Source organism: Mytilus galloprovincialis, chromosome 1 (assembly GCF_965363235.1).
Source record: "Mytilus galloprovincialis chromosome 1, xbMytGall1.hap1.1, whole genome shotgun sequence".
Taxonomy (NCBI): Eukaryota; Metazoa; Mollusca; class Bivalvia; order Mytilida; family Mytilidae; genus Mytilus; species Mytilus galloprovincialis.
In genome coordinates, this window is record NC_134838.1 from 19,565,177 (window position 1) to 19,584,650 (window position 19,474).

Genomic DNA, 19,474 nt, shown 5'->3' on the forward strand with positions numbered 1-19,474 from the left:
TCTTTAGTTACATGTTAATGATATTAATACTTTGATGTCATTGACATTCCTTATTTTTGACAAAACTTTGTTATTTATTTGATAAATGACTTTTATCATATTTTGTTAGATAATATAAGTTTCTATTTACTGAGTTTCTACTGACTGCTGTTCATTTAAATTGTGATATAACTTTTAAAGTTTATTGAAAAAACTTTACAGATTTTCAGAATTCAGACTGTCCAAATAGTTTTAGTAGAGGTAGCTTTTTAGAGAATTGTTGAATTTGCATGAATGACTTTGTTATGTTTGTGATTTAATGGAACCGATGAAAAAAAGTGTTTCTTATTTTTTTGTTTGTTTGTTTGTAATTTGTTTGTTACAAAAAAGTGTTTGAACAGAGGATCCTTTGATGCATGCTTATATCATCAATGTTTGTTAAAATATGAGGAATTTTTTAAATAGTCATTTCACACATCTCATCCTCCACTCTGGAGGATTTCTATAAATTAGAAATACTTGCAGTTGTTTTATTTGAATAGTGCCTGACAAGATTTTGTGGAGTAAATGAAAATAGCCTTAAACTGAAGAAAAAACATTTTTTATGCCAATAATTCTAGGTAAAATGAAGTATTTTGTGAGAGTACATTATTGGCTCCAAAAATTTAACAGATAACTGATAGCAGTCTTTTTCTTCGAGATTTAATTTTTTTTTTTTGCTTATGCAAGTACGGTAGAGATATATTTGATGTTTGGAAATATTTAGTTTTATATTATTAATATAAAAATACATTTTATACATTTAAGGAATGACTAATATTTTTTCTGTCTATGAAGAAATAACATAAAAAATTAGGTGCACACTGAATAACGCTTGAGCAGATTATTTAACAGTGTGCACCACATTTTTAATGTTATTTCGAATAGACAGAAAAAATATTACAGACATTTCTTATAATTTAATTCTAAATTCCATTTTAAATCGTAGAAAACCATGAAAAACCGTTGATGACGTCACGGTCACATGACTAAATTATGGCTATGGGCTGATAACAAAATAATGTCAGCCAATCAGAAGACGTGTTACATCCAAAATTAAATTATCATAAAATATTGATATTGTATGTCACCATTTTATAAAATCTAAAACCAAAATAAAATCAGGTAAGTATTATTGAACTCTCAATAGGCACTCCTGTTACAGTTCTGATCACTATCTATACACAAAAATCTATAAAACTGAGAATTTTATATTAAAACAGTCCAATAAGAATCTATCTTACCTTGATTTACAATCCATGAAGCTCCAACCCCTTATCACGTTCAACAGACTGGATTTTTTCTCCCCCATTTTAGTTCAAATGTTCAATTGTCTGAGTTTATGTGTTCATGAAATAGGACTTGTACTTAATTTGGAAGTTTTACATTGTTGAAATGTTAGGTTTTTTGGAGGGTTTATGTTGAAGAAGTCCTTCAGTGACATTCTGAAACATAGTTTGCTGTTTTATTAGCATATATCTCTGTGTTAACAGTTTTATTTAGCTAAGTTTGAATAATTAGTACAGCTTTTACAATTTTGATGTCAAGGATGAATTATTAGGAAGAAATTAGTGCTTTGCTGTAACATTATCATTCCATTTCAGCAAAAAGATTTTTAGAAATTTTACCAAAGGCTGCACCACCAGAACCAAGGAAATATTCAGCAAGGGAATTGGAGAAGATTTATGAACAAGAAGAAACTACACTCAGGGAATTACGTCTGTTTCTCAGGGATGTTCTCAACAAATTAGGCAGAGACCGAAAATTCCATCTCTTTGCTAAACCCGTTGACACAGAGGATGTAAGTTACACTGTTGTAATACTAATGCATTTTGAATTGAATAAATACAAGATATGTTTTACCATGCATATTTTAGAGGAATTTCTAAGAATTGTTTTTGAAAATTGACTGTCCCAAATTTGCCTCATATTTTTTTTTTAAACATATTCATTTTCTGACATAGCAAAATGTTAAATGATTTCTACTGCTAAATTTCAAATATTATGCTGAAATAACCAATAACTGACGAAAAATATTTTGTTTAAACAAAATAAACAAAATGGCAGCAATCCTTTTGCGCCAATTGATATTTTTGAGATGTATCAATTGCACCATATATTTTTTTTCAAAGCCATCAATTGTGCAAATACACAGAATTTACACATATTAATCATACATAACAATAAATTTGGATACCTTTAAGAGTATATATAATTTATGGAACTTTTGTTGCTTTACAAATCAAATGTAAGATGGGTATACGATTGCATAGAGCATGAATCAATAGTAGTTTGATAAATACTTAACCAGAAAAGTATCTTTCAAAATCAGAATTTGTCTTTCAGGCATATCTAGTTTGAATAAAGTAAATATTTTTTTGTAGGCTCCTGATTATTATGAAATTATTAAACATCCTATGGACTTAGGAACAATGATGTCAAAAATAGATCTACATCGCTACCAAACTGCCAAATCATTTCTTGATGATATTAGCCGTATTTGCCTAAATGCTTTAGAATATAACCCAGATAAAACTCCTGCAGGTAAGTAAAATTCTGCAAAAAAACTGTTGGTAAACCCATGGTGTCTAAAGTAACATATTATGAATAAAGGAGATTTAGGGTGTATGTCAGCAGGAGAAACCCATCAAAAGAAACCTGGATCATTCTTAGATAGATAATTAGATTGTGTGAAATTTCTTTATTTTAAAGAAACATGTTTTTATCAAATATTTGTTTAGTCATTATGAGTTAAAAGACAAGAATATTTCTTTACAAGATATAAATTTCCTTCAGACAGGGTTAATTTAACCTGACAACTTTTCATGATTCAGTGGTCCATGTTAAATTCGACCTGTTTTCAAAGATTCCATTAGCAATCGGTCAACAACATGTTGTGTATAGAATATTTGAATGGAGGTCATGTCCATCTGGTAAGGGTTCACTTCACTGACCTCATTTTCATGCTTCATTGATCAATGTTAAGTTTTCATGATTAGATTCATTTCAGTGATACAATAAAATATGGTAACAGAATTTGGTATAATGAGAATGCTTGTTAGGTTCATATATGTCTGTTTAGCGAGTTTATCCTGACCATCACCACATTTCATTGATCAGTGATGATTATTTTATTTGATGCAAGGCCTGCAGTAAGAATATAATGATTAATTTAGGCAAGTCATTTCAGTGTGTGCACTTTGTTTATTTTATTACCATGCAGCTGTAAGATCCAACACCTCATGATTGCTTCACCATCCTCTTTTCTTTACGAAGACATATTAGGAAGAACTAGCTAGCATATTTCTCTTAATTATACGCTTGTTGTATACATAGCATGTGGAAAAATCCAAATATTTATCAAAATAAATTGTTGAAATAATTTTTTATAAAAGGTCGAGCAATTAGACATAGAGCTTGTGCTTTGAAGGATACAGCTGAGGCAATACTAAAAGTAGAACTTGATCCTGAGTTTGAAGCACAGTGTCAAGAATTGGTAAATTCAAGAAAGAATAGAGGTAGGTTCTTTAAGGATGCATAACTAATTAACAAAGCAAACACACAATGACACAAATGTTTAATTTTGATATTAAAGAAAGAGTCTTAAATGCCCATAAAACAGAGTTGTAGTTTTGTGTATAATTTGTGGGAAAAAAATAAACATTTGTAAACGTCTAAATGCCTTGGTCAGCTACAATTACAATGAGAACAAATAAAACTGATGTTTTTTCTGGATTATGCCATCTGTCTCAAAAAATATAATTTAATTGCCAGACATAAAAATCAGAACTAAGTGTTAAAATTTTCATTTTTGAAATGCTTGTAGGGTATATCTGGAATTTCTTTATTTTTTCATGATTTTGGGCTTCAACTGGACCTGCAACCAGAAGTCATGGAAGTAGTCGTTAACTTATTGTATTAATAATTTTCGAAGTTCATGTTCACTGTGCTGAAACAGCTGTGGGTAACTTAAAGTTATGACTATGAAATTTTAACACAAGGTTTATGACCACAAAAGGAAGGTTGGGATTGATTTTGGGAGTTTTGGTCCCAACATTTTAGGAATTAGGGGCCAAAAAGGGCCCAAATAAGCATTTTCTTGGTATTCACACTATAACTTTAGTTTTAGTAAATAGAAATCTATGAAAATTTGACACAAGGTTTATGACCACAAAAGGAAGGTTGGGATTGATTTTTGGAGTTTTTGTTCCAACTGTTTAGGAATTAGGGGCCAAAAAAGGGCCCAAATAAGCATTATTCTTGGTTTTCGCACCATAACTTTAGTATAAGTAAATAGAAATCTATGAAATTTAAACACAAGGTTTATGACCATAAAAGGAAGGACGGGTTTGATTTTGGGAGTTTTGGTCCCAACAGTTTAGGGATAAGGGGCCCAAAGGGTCCAAAATTGAACTTTGTTTGATTTCATCAAAAATTGAATTTTGGGGTTCTTTGATATGCCGAATCTAACTGTGTATGTAGATTCTTAATTTTTGGTCCCGTTTTCAAATTGGTCTACATTAAGGTCCAAAGGGTCCAAAATTAAACTTAGTTTGATTTTAACAAAAAATGAATCCTTGGGGTTCTTTGATATGCTGAATCTAAAAATGTACTTGGATTTTTGATTATTGGCCCAGTTTTTGAGTTGGTCCAAATGGGGGTCCAAAATTAAACTTTGTTTGATTTCATCAAAAATTGAATAATTGGGGTTCTTTGATATGCCAAATCTAACTGTGTATGTAGATTCTTAATTTTTGGTCCCGTTTTCAAATTGGCCACCATAAAGTCCAAAGGGTCCAAAATTAAACTAAGTTTGATTGTTAACAAAAATTGAATTCTTGGGCTTTTTTGATATGCTGAACCTAAACATGTACTTAGATTTTTGATTATGGGCCCAGTTTTCAAGTTGGTTCAAATCAGGATCCAAAATTATTATATTAAGTATTGTGCAATAGCAAGAAATTTTCAATTGCACAGTATTGGCAATTTAGCAAGAAATCTTCAATTGCACAGTATTGTGCAATAGCAAATATTTTCAATTGCACAGTATTGTGCAATAGCAAGAAATATATAATTGCACAATATTGTGCAATAGCAAGAAATTTTCAATTGGAGTTATCTTTCTTTGTCCAGAATAGTAGTTGAATCAACTTAAATCATTGTTTTATACAATATACAATGTATATTCACTTTTACTACCAACTGATAAATTAAAACAATCTTTACCATTCAGTGATAACAAGCACTTTATTTTACATTTTAATATTTTATGATGTATTTAAATGAGTAGTTATTGTTGCAAACTCCATTAGAAATTTGAATTGACATCAGTTTTGGAACATCCCCCTTTCCCTTTTTTTTTCTCATTTCAGATTTCATAAATAAAAAGAAAATTTCTTCAAACATTTTTTTGAGAGGATTAATATTCAACAGCATAGTGAATTGCTCAAAGGCAAAAAAAAATATTTTAACCCTTTACTCCATGGATTTTTTTTTTTAAATACTTGATTCGCATAGGATTTTTTTCAGTAAAAAAATCATCAGGTTTAAAGTGTTAATGCATTGTGAAAACTAATATTTCATCAATGAAATTCAAGTCAGATATTCTCATGAATCTCCTTTTCATATTGGATACAATTTTTTTTAAGTCTGATGCAGACATTTTGGAGACATAGCGTTTCAACTGAGGTACTACACAGGCGTCAAAAGGCGTCATTATGGAGTAGAGGGGTGGCGTCAAAAGGCGTCATTATGGAGGAAAGGGTTAAGTTCATTAGACCACATTCATTCTGTGTCAGAAACCTATGCTGTGTCAACTATTTAATCACAATCCAAATTTAGAGCTGAATCCAGCTTGAATGTTATGTCCATACTTGCCCCAACCGTTCAGGGTTCAACATCTGCGGTCGTATAAAGCTGCGCCCTGCGGAGCATCTGGTTTATAACGTTGGGATACCTAAATCGCCCAGTTCGGAGGGTGGTTTCCTACTATTGCAGATAATCTGTTGAAACATCATTGTTGATTTTTATTTTTGAACAAGAAGACTACACAAGTATTTTTTACACATGCATGTGGCGTGTATGCACTAACTGGTTTTCTGCCAGCAATGACAAGAGTAGATCATGCGTAAATCCAAAAAAATTGCCCAATCACATGAGAATTATCAAAGGTTCAGCCAAAAAGGATTATATTCAAAAGACATTCAAATCCATTGATTTAAAAAAAATCACTTAATTCTAAGTCCAATGACATTACGATTCGATTAGAATTTATAGTGGCCTGTTGCATTAGATGCTCGAACTTTATAGATTTGCAGTAAATAAGAAAACATGAAGAAAGGACATTTTGTAAAAATGTATAAAACCTAGTATAGTTAATACAGTGACATAAAAGGAATAGAGCAATCAACATAGTGTAACAATTAGAAATAGTATATGAAGATATAGATAACGAAGACAACAGGGTAATTTAATAGTTTAACAATCCCTGATAACATACAAAGAGAAATAAAAAAAAAAAACATACTAGGAAACGTATTCAAAAAAACATAACACTATAACTTACTGGTGGGATGTATAAATACCGAGCCGCGTCACCCGAGACCGAGGATTTGCCGCGCCTCGACTGCTCTCGGCTCTCTGCGTGCGTTCGACTGGGGAAGCCACTGAAAGAGTATTCATCAAAATACACATAAAAAGAAACAGAGATGAAAATAAATCGCAAACAGATAATTAAACTAAACAATTAAGAGTATGACAAAGCCATGCTGCGAATCGAAAACGTCGATAAGACGCACATCAGTTAATTATTCAAACCACAACCAGGATCGAGTACCACAAACCCCACATAAAACCTCTGTGGTGTAAGTATGATGCGTTAATAAAATCACATTTGGTGGTGAATGAGTAGTATAAACGGCCGTGAAGGTTACAAATATGATGTTAATAATAAAGTCTTCTAATTGTTGAAATTATAATTCTTAAAATTTTAAATCAAAGTTACCCACATCTGAAAATAAAGTTATGGATAGTCTGCTTAGTTTCGATCAAAAAGTTACAGACGTCTTATGCATTTTTTTTGCGCTTTAGTGAACTCTATATTAACAAATTTATGGTAATTGTAAGTTATTTCTTTATTCAATAATCCTATAAATATTTACATTCTGCATGAAAAACGTAACAAAAGGTACATTTTGTATGAATTAAATATCAATGAGTTTAGAGTCCGCGATCTTGGGATGTGGGTAACTTAAGTTACCCACAGCCGTTTAAGCACAGTGATGTTTGACCTAAAAGTTTACCTTAAACCTGAGAAACATGACAATAGATAGCCTATGGTTGAACATTCATCAACCTTGAAATTAATATTGTAAAGTTTACCTTTAAAAGTAAGAGGAGATATTGGAGCCAAATAACAGTATTTTGAGTAAGACTGTAGTATTATGGTTTCTCAGGGGCTGCTCTGGCTCCCAAAAAGTTGGAGCCAGAAAAATCACTAGCTCCTATATTTTGTCACCAGTTTTAAAAACTTGGACCAATTTTAGAGCCAGCTAGTCTTTATTTCTTCTACCAAAATTTAAAATATGTTCAATTTAGATTTCTGATGCACTCAGCCTGCACTCTTCATCATTTACATTGTAACATGTTACACTTAGTAAGTTATTGCATAGGGTTTATATACATACAATAAAACAACATGTGTACTTTTATTTTCTTTGACAGTATTTATACCATGGTCTGTATATGCTACAGAATAGAGAAAATGTTTTTAAATTAAAATTGGTTATTGAATAAAGAAAACAGAATAAGAGGTGTTTAGATTTTAAGAATAGTGAAAAATTGTATTAAAAATAAAGAATACAGAAAAAGATGATAAAGGCACCCTTCCCACCCTGCTACTAAGACCCTCTTTAACTCTTCCCATAACTCAAAATACCTAAACATATAAATTCTAAAGCCAGAAGTATGTAGACATGTTTTAGACATGTCTTGAGTAGGTATCTCCATGCTAGGAAAAAGTAAAATTGAGTTATCAACATTTCTTCAAATGAAAGACAAATGCCTACTGACTGATTCTTTTTGAATTAATTAATGTTGATGATCATTAATGACCCTCTGATAAATGGATTACCTGTAACAACAGATTATGACACCTGTAACTGTTGATTAGCTTGGGGTTGTAAACAAAGTCATTAACTTGTTGCCAGGTAAAATTTTGTACAATTTATCTTTTTAACTTCTACCAATTTAAATCAAGATCAATATTGTCAAGAAATGGAAATTTTTACATTTGAAAATGTTGGAGCCAGTCATATGGCCAGATGAAATAAAAAAATCGCAAATTGCGACATTGGCAATGCACAGCGCGGTCCCTGTGTCTGATGGTAAGGGTTAAGATGGAGTTTTTCTTTTTCTTTTTCTAGAAATTGTGTTTTATTTGCTTTTCATATCTTTCAGTTTGTGTTGAAAATTATTATCAAAAAGTACATTTTTACTGTACATGTTTCTGGTTTGTCTTCAGTGACCATGGCTAAGATACATCCTTTTCTTATCTTTAGAGATTTTCTTTTATTTGCTTTCAGGTATAGATCCACAACAATCTGCCCCAAACTTTTACCATACTAAACCATTGCAATCCACATCTACATCTTATAAGCCATTCACAAGTAATCCTGATAATAGATCAAGAACAAGTCGTAGGTTGAGAGGATTAGATATAGAAAACACATCTCCTTTAGAACAGGTAGAAAAACAATGGGCTGTAGAAAAAAGTATAAGAAAGGGTTCACCAGAAAAGACGCCAGAAAAAAGAGACAATTCTGCAAGTGATGGTGAAGCCGTAATAAAACAGCTTACATCTTCAAAAAAGAAACCGCATTCATGTAGAAAAGCAATTTCAGGTGATGACTGTTCAAGATCAGTAAAAAAACCACTAGCTAAAAAAGATATATGGAGTAGTTCAGGTTACAGGTCAAGGAGAAAAAAAAGAAATCCATTGTCTGCATCTCCAAGTAAAGATTCTCAATTTTCTGATTCAGGAGTGAAGGACTCTAGATTTTCAGATACAGATGACTATGATGTGTCCGAAGTTATTGCTAATTGCAACTCATCACCTGCTTCAAAAACCTCAGGGAAATCACCTGAACAGGAGGAAAAATCTTCAGGGAGAAGAAACTCTGTGTCCTCAACAGGGAGACGAAGCTCAATTTCAAGTAGATCTCGTGACCGTTCAAAAGACCGGTTTGAATCACCTCATCGTCAATCTTCATCAAAATCACCAACACGAAACACATCAGGGAAATCATCAGATAGAAGGAGATCAAAATCACCTGATCGACAATCAACATCAAAAGAAACAAGTGGACATCCCACTCTAAAAAAACATACACCATCATCTCAGAAAGGTGGTGAAAAGAACTTAGAATTATCTGTAGTAGTAGAAAACATATCGCCAAATAAGTCAGGGAAAATGTCACCGAGGGTAGGTACAACTAAACCAATGGAGACAGACAGTGGAATCAGTAGTTCCGTTGATAGTAATGGAGATTCTGTTGATAGTGTTGAACATGCCAAGTTATTAGCCAGTCAGGTAAAAATTTTGAATTCTTCAACCTCTGTCTAAACAGAACATCCATTATCATTAAATGTATCGCTGGATATGGTTTCATTTGCATAATTTTTCCTGCTTGCTCTACCCTTGCTTGCCATCATTTCATAACAAAACTTTTTTTTAAACTCCTAGCCCTGAGGTATTGTCGTTCTTTTCTTCAAGAGCACATTACATTTGCTGTCTTGGGGATTAATTCGCATGTTTTCATTTTAAAGGTAGCACAGGTAAATGTAAGCGTAATTAAGAATCACTATATTGTGGATTCATTTATTTTCGTGGTATCAATTTATGTGGATTGAGGAAAACTTTTTTTTATATTTGTCTTCATTGTTTTGCATACCTCTACAGACAAAGCCCATACAAAATTTGTAATTTGTTAAATATTTGAATTCATGGTTCATATTTTTCATATTGAGCATGTTGAGGTAACGCATCCTTATGGTTGTATCAATTATATTAAATGGCCAAAAAAAACCAGTTAGGTTAAGTCAGTTTGAACCATTGTGTCAATCCACATAAGTTTTATTTAAATAGTATTATATAGATCGACATAATTTACCTGTGTTTACCTGTAAAAGGAATGCTTTCAATGTAATATTAACCTGCTTGCAAACATAATTATGAAAATGATTACTGTAAAAGCAGAATTTAATGCCTGCATGTATCATTGTGATTTTTTAGGAATGGGCTAAATGCAAGATAAGTTATTGCTGTTTCAGGAAAATCTGTATACAGATTTATGTATCTGCTGTCAGAATGCAGTTAGGTTTTGATGAGAATCTTACATATCACATCATTTGCATTAATAAAAGTTTCACAATGATTTCTGAATTTACAGTATTATCTGCAAATGTAGTAGCATTAGTCTGCTGTTATCTATTAACTTTCCTTAAATTTGATCATAAAAATACTTTGCCATTTTTTATCAATCTTGATAGCAGTTACCTTGTGGGTGTATAGTTTCAAATTTATTTTCTATCTGTCAGACTAAAATTAAGGCCAGGATTTTTTAATTTATTGGTTTACGGATGCGCCGACCCGATTTTGCTGATTTCCAGAATAAAAATAAAATTCACTTTTCACGCTTTTTTATTCCCGCCGACCTTAACAAATGCATTATCCCTGAAAAATAATTAAAATATTTTTTTTCCTGAAATGAAATGCATTAAGGTAGATTCATGGTATACCGCCATCTTGGATTGAACAATCACAGTAAAAAATTGGTCTAGTTATTTGCCTAAATCTGCAAATTTGGAGACAGATTTGCAATTTGATGGTTAGACTGTTTAATAATATAAAGAAAACTTGGCAATTTATTGTATAATTCAAAATAATTAAATAAATATCATTTTATTTTGCTTTTTGAATCATTTTTTTCAAATGAGCCATTTAAGGGAAGATAACTCTTTTAGTAAAAAATTTATACTGGACAGATAGGAAATTTTTTTCTTTTTACTTGTAGCAAGAAAACAAGTTCGGTGACACCATTTTTTATTTTTATTTTCTTAAAACATATTACAAAACCTATCTTTTCACAATTTATTTCAAAATTTTATCTCATAGATTATTTTTAATGCACACAATTGTGTTTTTCCATTAACAATCTAACCAAATTTAGCCAATTTTCAACGACTCATAGCTTGAAAAATAGCACGGTGACCCCTACTTTTTATTATATTTTTGAAAAGAGCATATTAAAATCTTCATTCTGGCTAAGTATAAGAAAATTCTGTCTCAAAAAAGATTTACCTATGATCTACCTTAATCACTAACAAAATTGACAACACTTTCTGGGGTGAAAAAAAACCCTTCCAGTTTACGTTTCTAAATATAGACAAATCAATTATAACTGACCTTGAAATGTCGTTTGCGCAAATAATTTTGCGGAACGAAACTTGTGTTTAAAACCAATTACACAATAAGTTCGTTTACCTTATTTGTCATCAGTCCGTAAGATGCATCATCTCATAGAAATAGACTTGTCCAAATGTGGACAGGGTGAAGGCATCAAATTAAAGAACTGAATATTAACAAATCATTAGGAATTTTCTTGTTTTTATAGGTAATAAAAAAAATGTCGTTCATTTGGATAAAAAAACGGGAATGCAAGACAACAGATTAACCCGATATCGTTTTTCCAGTGGACGATTCTATTAGGTTTTTGACACGTGTGTTGAAACTTATTTTCGTACGACGTTTATGCATTTTTTCTTTATCAGTTTTCGTGCTTGAAGATCATTATTTACCAAGTTTTCTGGAATTGATTAAGAGCTACGCGAATCTATTTTTCTTGTTTCTGAAATGATAATTTAATTTCGTCTTTGTCCGTGCATCCCCTTTTTTTTACTGTAAATTACTAGACAATGTCATGCGTAGTTTATAACAGCTGAGCAATAATATTTCATCGAACTAAAATTTTAGAAATGATGATAAAATAGCATAACAAACATATTGCTAGAAAGGTGAAATATATATTGATTTTGCATATTTTTTTGTCTTCAAAGATGATTTTTTTTCTTTTTTTTTCCCGACCGACCGACCCGACTTTTTCATGGGGAAAATCCGTAAACCAACAAATTAAAAAACCGTGGCCTAAGGTAGCTGTTACTACTGACGAAATGTAGTTTTAGAATATTACTAAAAAAAAGTATCTGTACCAAAACTGACCATTTGATTAAGCTGACCAATCATCTGAAATCTTAAAAAAAAAACCACTACCGGTATTTATCTTGTAAATTTTTTAAAGGATTACACATGCTTATTATTTAACAGAATTAATAATATTTTGGTGAAATCTTTTGGTTGGAAAGTAAATAAGCATCTTGATGAAGAATAATCAATGTTTTGTACATAGATGGAGACTATGTAAAATTGTGATTGGAAATGGGAAATGTGTCGGAGACAATAACCTAATCAAAGTTCAAAAAACAGCCGAATGTGACCAATGGGTCTTCAACACAGCAAGAAAATCCCGTCCCCAAAGGCAGGCTTCAGCTGGCTCATAAACAAAAAGTGTACTTGTTCAATAAAAATGGACACACTAAACTCCAAAACATATAATAAAAATAAAAAAAGGCCAGGGCTCCTATGACACTTCCTGACAGGTTCCAAATTAATATAATGATTAAATTATACAAGTTTTAAGAATAGTATTGTGTAAAAGTGCATGTACATGTTCAAAAATTAGTTTCTTATAGAGCATCATGCATGGCTATTGAAAATATGGGTTCTTATTATTTTTCTTGAGATTTAGTGTCATATAGTAATCATTAAGCAAGCAGCAATTAATCAATTAAGCATAAAGTTGACAATAATAGTTAAAGCAAACTTAAGCTTAACAGGATATTATAAAAACAGGATATTATAAAAACGACAAAGGGTTATGCATTTCTTGTTGTACTCCCAAGGACAAGTTATTACAGTTGTTAGATTTTTTTTTACACTATCTCTATTCTTGTCATAAAAGTCAAAAACTAAAGATAGGGTGGCTGAGCAATAGGAAACACAATTATTTATTTTGTTTTTCAAGTTGAGTGATGGATCTGTTATGTACATGTTTTTTTCTCTTTTTTTTTAGAAATTGAATACATCTCAGGAAGGGGCTACCTCAAAGCAAGACAGTGAAGATGAGAAAGGTTTGTAAGCAAAAAATCTCTTTAGTTTTGATATCTACCATATGTTATAAAACTATTACAGAATTTGGGGTAAAGGGGGATTGAGGTGGGGTGTTATCACATTTTAGGAAGATGCCCTGCAATCTTGACCAATCTTTGCTCTTGCTTTAGTCAGGAATCATACCCATGTAGTGGATATGAGCCCACAACTATGAGACCAACGAACAGTTGAAGTTAATATGCCCAAGTTGTGTGCAAATATTGTCTGTAAAACTTGACATGCAGTATTATTAGGATCAAGAGGAGTGCACACCACTTAATGATCAAAATTATATTTTTTAAAACCATTACATGCAAGTCATTGCAGAACAGTCAACCTTGTCTATATATATGTAGGACTCAAATCTATGGCGGGTTCCATATCTATGGCAGATTCCTAATCTATGGCAAATATGACGTTACAAACGTCAAATCTATGGTAGGTTTTTGTTTTCTCCTAATCTATGGCAGATTTATGAATTACGTAATTTTCCCGGAAAAAGAATAAAATATAACGTCACAATAAAATAACGGCATATAATTAGTCCTCACAGACTACAGCAAACTTTCCTGAAGTCCTGTGTTTAACAATTTCCCTCTAGAACAATTTGCCGATAATTTAAAGAAAGATGTGATCTTTTATCTATAGGACGGATAATAATTATTTGATATACCGTCCAAATCCCGCGATGAAGAAAGGCACACCTGTTTTAGTAGTGGATATTTTGGGAATGGAGTTATAGTAAATATTTTAGTGTCTATGGCTAGCAAAGTATTTAAAGTGAGAAAATGAAATTACAGGATACCACCAAGTTGACTAAAATCGTCACCAGTTAAAAAACATTGATTAACGCTAAAATAAATATTATGTGAAAAGTCAAACTGTTTAATTTTTTTTTTATAATAACTGCTTTCTTGTTGTAAAAAATGGATTAAACTGGTACAATGAACAGATTAAGAAATGGTTATTTTTCCAGGAAAGATCATTTTGATCCTAATTTTGGTATTATGGTTTATCACTTTTACTTTTTTTTATGTTTGACATCCCGATTTGGTTGACCATTATGGAATTTTTATTTCACAAATGATTTAGACATGCTCCCGTTGTCGTACATGTCAACTTATTTAAGACAAGTAAGTGATCGTATATGTACTTCCTTGTTCTACATTTGCACAAAATCTACCATAGATTTGGAAACAACAAAAATCCGCCATTAGGAAATTACAAAACTTGCCATAGATTAGGATTCAAAAAATCTGCCATAGATTTGGGATGGCATGACGTCACATTTACCATAGATTAGGTTTCTGCCATAGATTTGGAACCCACCATAGATTTGAGTCCTACATATATATCTTAGATTTTATTGAATTCATTTAGTAAAATAAAAGAGTAACTTGCAGTAAATGTATCAGTTATTTTATTAATGTGTATTTTGTCAATTTAATACATGTATAAATTTAAAGATACAAAAAAATATGCATTCAGAATGTCAATAATTTTTTGTACTTTTATACCAACAGTTACATCACCTAAATTCAGGGCTACAAGGTCACGCCTACAAACAGAAGATCATGAACATGCCTTACAGATTCTAGAGGAAGAAGCAATGCCAGTTATAGTTGACCAAGAACGTTTGAATAAACTTTTAGATAATACAGTTGCATTGACAAAGAACTACAGAATTGAAAAGTTAGAGAAATTGTACAGTCTTTATAGTAATTGTATTTATTGCTATCGGCAAGACCATGATAAAACATCAATGATTGAAGTAAGTGATTTGTACTATTAAATATTTGTTCAATCCTTAAAGATGTTGATATGATTCCCATTGGTAACCACTGCTTATTTCAAGTAATTTATGAAATGGCATTTATCACCCTCAAACAAACATCAAAGCTTTGGAAAACAAGCAGTTCTTTTTAAATAATTTAAAGCATGAATTTAATATATAGAAGTTATCACATTTCATCAGAAGTTGTAAATTTGTCACATTTTGTTGGTCTCATCTATGTCAGACATACAGTTGCTTATTCTGTGGCAATATAAAATTATTTGTTGAAAGGTTTAAAACCTCAGAAGGTAGACAACATGGATGCTTCAAAACTTGTTTACAGATGCCTTATGTTACAAAGTTTCTTAGGCATATGTCAATTGATTTAAACCAAATTTAAAACCATATTATTATTTAAAACATCTGATGATGTCACTTATAAGGAGTGATAAGTTAGCTATATTTGTTACATAGAATTATTACAAGGTCTACATGGTCACATGTAGGGGTCACATTACCATATAGATCATTTCATATTAAAATAAGTGATCATGGTGAAGTTTTCATGGTCAAGTATCTCAGATACATTATGTAGCAGGTCAACTATATTTGGTGTTTTTGATTGATTGTTAAATGTACATTTCCATTTGACAGGGTTTATCTGACCTTGAGATCATGTTTTTTTTTTAAACTAGTTTTCCTAACATGCACATTTTTTGGGGTCATAAATAGGTGATATTAGAACTACATAAGCCATTTATAACTTGTAAATACTTTTTTTACTTCAGGAGATGGAAAATATACTACAGAGACAGCTTGTATGAAAGAATTTGATGCTTAACTAGTATTTTATAAAGATGGCTGGCTTTATATTCGAACTGTTAATGGAATTTATTTAAGATTTAATGTATTATTTGATAGTACTATTTATTCTGTGCAGTATTTAAGAAGTTTATAACTAGTCCATATTTGTGTTAAAGGTAAAAAAAGGGCTCTCAGTTGAGTTGAGTGAAAAATTCTCTTCAAAGTTTTTGTCTTCATAATTGTACAAATTGATGTTTATTTTTCCATGTGTTAAGTCCTTGTTGATTGTTTGATTGAGTAGAATAAAAATGTTCCTTCATTTTTAGACTTAAAAAAGGGGCACCTGGCAAAGAGGACCAAACCAATATTACCATTTTGCATTTATTATTTGCCCAATCAACCAGCACAACGTTTTCTTTTTAAAAATCAGTAAGAAGACCAACAAATTAAAATAATTTTAGACTTGAAAAAAAAATATCGGTATCTGTAATGAAAAATCTTTTTTTTTAAGAGATCGCTCCTCTTTAACAGCAATTTTTAATTATTTTTTTTTTTAAATAAACAAATTTTTGAGAAACCAACTGTCTCTCAAGGTAAATGTTTGAAAGCAGAAAGAGTTTTTCCATTCAATCATATAAATAAGTATTATCTTTATACCCAATAGAATGTTATTTCTATGACAGTAATTGAAGATAGCTAAGCAACAGTTTTTGCTGTTTCTGAATTATGAAAAATAACATTAAACAGGCTTATAAATTTTCTGCATAAAAAGGCAAGTAATTGACCATGAACCCATTACTAAGAAAGCTGAAGGAACTAGTGTGTATGGTATGAAAACAGATTTATAATGATACCTTTAGGATAGGATGTGATATATAAAATGTATCAAATTAGGTGTCTGAAGAAGGTCATTTTGCCCACTAAATTAGGCTCCTGTAATCTAAATGTTTGGTTCACAATTTGTTTTTATGTCCAAATGTATAAAAGCATACTAGAATATGTGGAGACTGATAATGCTCACCACTTAATGATATGTGGCAATTGATTGTACATGTATATATAAGGTTTAAGTGATTGCAAAATTGTAGCTATAATTTTATTTTTTGATGATTAATATTTACAAATAAAAAAAAGAAATGAATTTTTTTACAATTGATTTATATTCCATCATAAGTAATTGTATTATAATTAATGATTACCTCTTTTGTTACTTAAATGAATAAAATGTAAATAAAACTATTTATTAGATTTTTAATTCTGTTTCTTGAATAAGAATGATAATTATTCCCAATTGCTGAATTTGATCTGAACAAAAACAAACAATTTTATTCATGTATTACAACCTTATTGTCAAAATTTGAAAAAAACCACTAGCATACACAAAATTTAAACTCAGGTAAAAGATATTTCTCAGTAGCAATGCTGACAAATATTTAATTAGCTCACTTACAGCAGAAGAATTGAAATTTACAAAATAACATGTACTTGTTTAACCCCTTCACCACCATGTTCACATTTATATATGCATCTTTACAATGTTTGGATGTCTTTTAGGGTTCCTTAGACATCTAAATATCAATAATTTAATTTTGAATGTAAAGCATCTTCTGATTGGCTGATGTTGTTTTGTTTATCAGCTCATAGTCATAATTTTGTCATGTGATCATTAAGTCATCAATAAATTTTCATGGTTAACTCCGGTTTAAAATGGAATTTAGAATTTAATTATAAGAAATGACTGTAATTTATTTTTCTGTCTATTCGAAATAACATAAAAAATGTGGTGCACACTTTAAAATAACCTGCTACACATGTTATACCACATTTTGGATATTATTTCTTAACCCTTTACTCCATGGATTTTTTTTTTTAAATACTTGATTCTCATAGGATTTTTTTCAGTAAAAAAAATCATCAGGTTTAAAGTGTTAATGCATTGTGAAAACTAATATTTCATCAATGAAATTCAAGTCAGATATTCTCATGAATCTCCTTTTCATATTGGATACAATTTTTTTAAAGTCTGATGCAGACATTTTGGAGACATAGCGTTTCAACTGAGGTACTACACAGGCGTCAAAATGGAGTAAAGGGGGTGGCGTCAAAAGGCGTCATTATGGAGGAAAGGGTTAATTGACCGAAAAAAATATTACAGTCTTCCTTAAATATTTAAATAAAATTGATTGCTTTGTGTCACTTATTGATGATTTGACATTGGATGTTATGCAAGCTCAGGCATTTATTTACATCATTTAATTTTTATTTTCCCCCCTATTTTGCACAAAAAGGATAAGAGATTTTGTATAAATGTGTTGGTAGTTTAGGGGCCTATACAATCTTGTTTTACAACGAATGTACAGCTTAATTTAACAAACATGTAGTTCATATTTTAAATATTAATTGTTTATGAAATCTTATATGGTAATTACTTAAAAGGGTTTGAAAATGACAAATTGAAAGGATTTACAAGCTAACACGATAACAATTACCAATGTACTTTACAATATGACAATGTACATTTTCACATCATATTTTTTACATTTTGTTTTGTTTTATTTTACTCCAAAAGTTACAAAATATATTTTCTTGTATAGTGTACATTTAATTTAAAACTATTTAAATATTGTATAAATAAATTATTACAAAAGTTTCTTTGATTTTGTCTATTTTGCAATATGCATAAAAGTAGATATGGGACAAACATCAATAAGACAGCGACCCAACATATGGGTAAAAGCAAAATTGTCAACAATAGGTAATTTCCTGAGTAAATTATACATATCTTTTAATAGACCCATTGGTCTTCGCTAAACCATGTTATGTATGAGGATGAATTTTGGTGAATGTCTAAGTAGCAGGGGTTGGGGTTTATATTTTTTATTGCTATCTTGATTGCAGTCTTGTTTGGATACATGGTCACAAGGCGAATATTGTGAGTGATATTTTAGCTTGCTCATTCAAGGTTCCTGAAATGTTCTTTGTTTATTTTGATGGTTACTTGGATCATGATGATTTTGAAACCTTTACCATAGACAGGACATTTTATCCAGAACTATAGTCTCTTAAAAATTGTCATTGGGAGCATTTTTAAGGAATCGTTTCATCATAACTTTTCTACAAGTTTCCTGATACATTGGTAGTTTCTGTCAAAAAGATAAGACCTGGATGCTTCATACATTTTATGTAGATATCTCATGAAGTTTCTCTCAGTCATATGGCCATTGTCCTTGACCTCATTTTCATGGTTCAGTGACTGCTTAAAACAAATCATAATTTTTTTGTATTGTGAATTTCTCACTTATGAGTAGTATAACTATATTTGGTCTATTGGTTCCTTGCAAGTTCTACATGTCCACCACATTGGGTTCATCTGTCCTCAACCTTTTTCATGGATCAGTGATCAATATAAAATTAAGATGATTAGGTCTGTAGTAGTTCAACTATATGTGGTGTATGAAATGTTAGTACAGGGTACATGTCAGTCAGATTTCATCTTGCCTCATTTTCATGGTTTATCGGTCAATGTTTTTGGACCATATGGATAATGACTTACCACTTAAACAAGAGGCTCTCAAGAGCCTGAATCGCTCACCTGAATTTTTTTGGTTTAATCT

At 30.9% G+C, this 19,474-nt stretch overlaps 1 protein-coding gene across 3 annotated transcripts in view; it reads left to right on the top strand.

Moving 5' to 3' along the window:
- Positions 1-16,335, top strand: part of LOC143068374 (ATPase family AAA domain-containing protein 2-like) — a 64,218-nt gene extending 47,883 nt beyond the window's left edge. The window contains exons 18-25 of one of the 3 annotated variants that reach the window (XM_076242383.1): positions 202-240; positions 1,623-1,819; positions 2,403-2,562; positions 3,414-3,536; positions 8,601-9,607; positions 13,206-13,263; positions 14,806-15,053; positions 15,845-16,335. In XM_076242383.1, the coding sequence (XP_076098498.1) occupies positions 202-240; positions 1,623-1,819; positions 2,403-2,562; positions 3,414-3,536; positions 8,601-9,607; positions 13,206-13,263; positions 14,806-15,053; positions 15,845-15,880 (1,868 nt within the window). In that variant the 3' untranslated portion in view covers positions 15,881-16,335. The remainder of the gene's footprint in view (positions 1-201; positions 241-1,622; positions 1,820-2,402; positions 2,563-3,413; positions 3,537-8,600; positions 9,608-13,205; positions 13,264-14,805; positions 15,054-15,844) is intronic. The other 2 variants (XM_076242398.1, XM_076242390.1) reach the window with 2 other exon arrangements.
- The last annotated feature ends 3,139 nt before the right edge of the window (positions 16,336-19,474 follow it).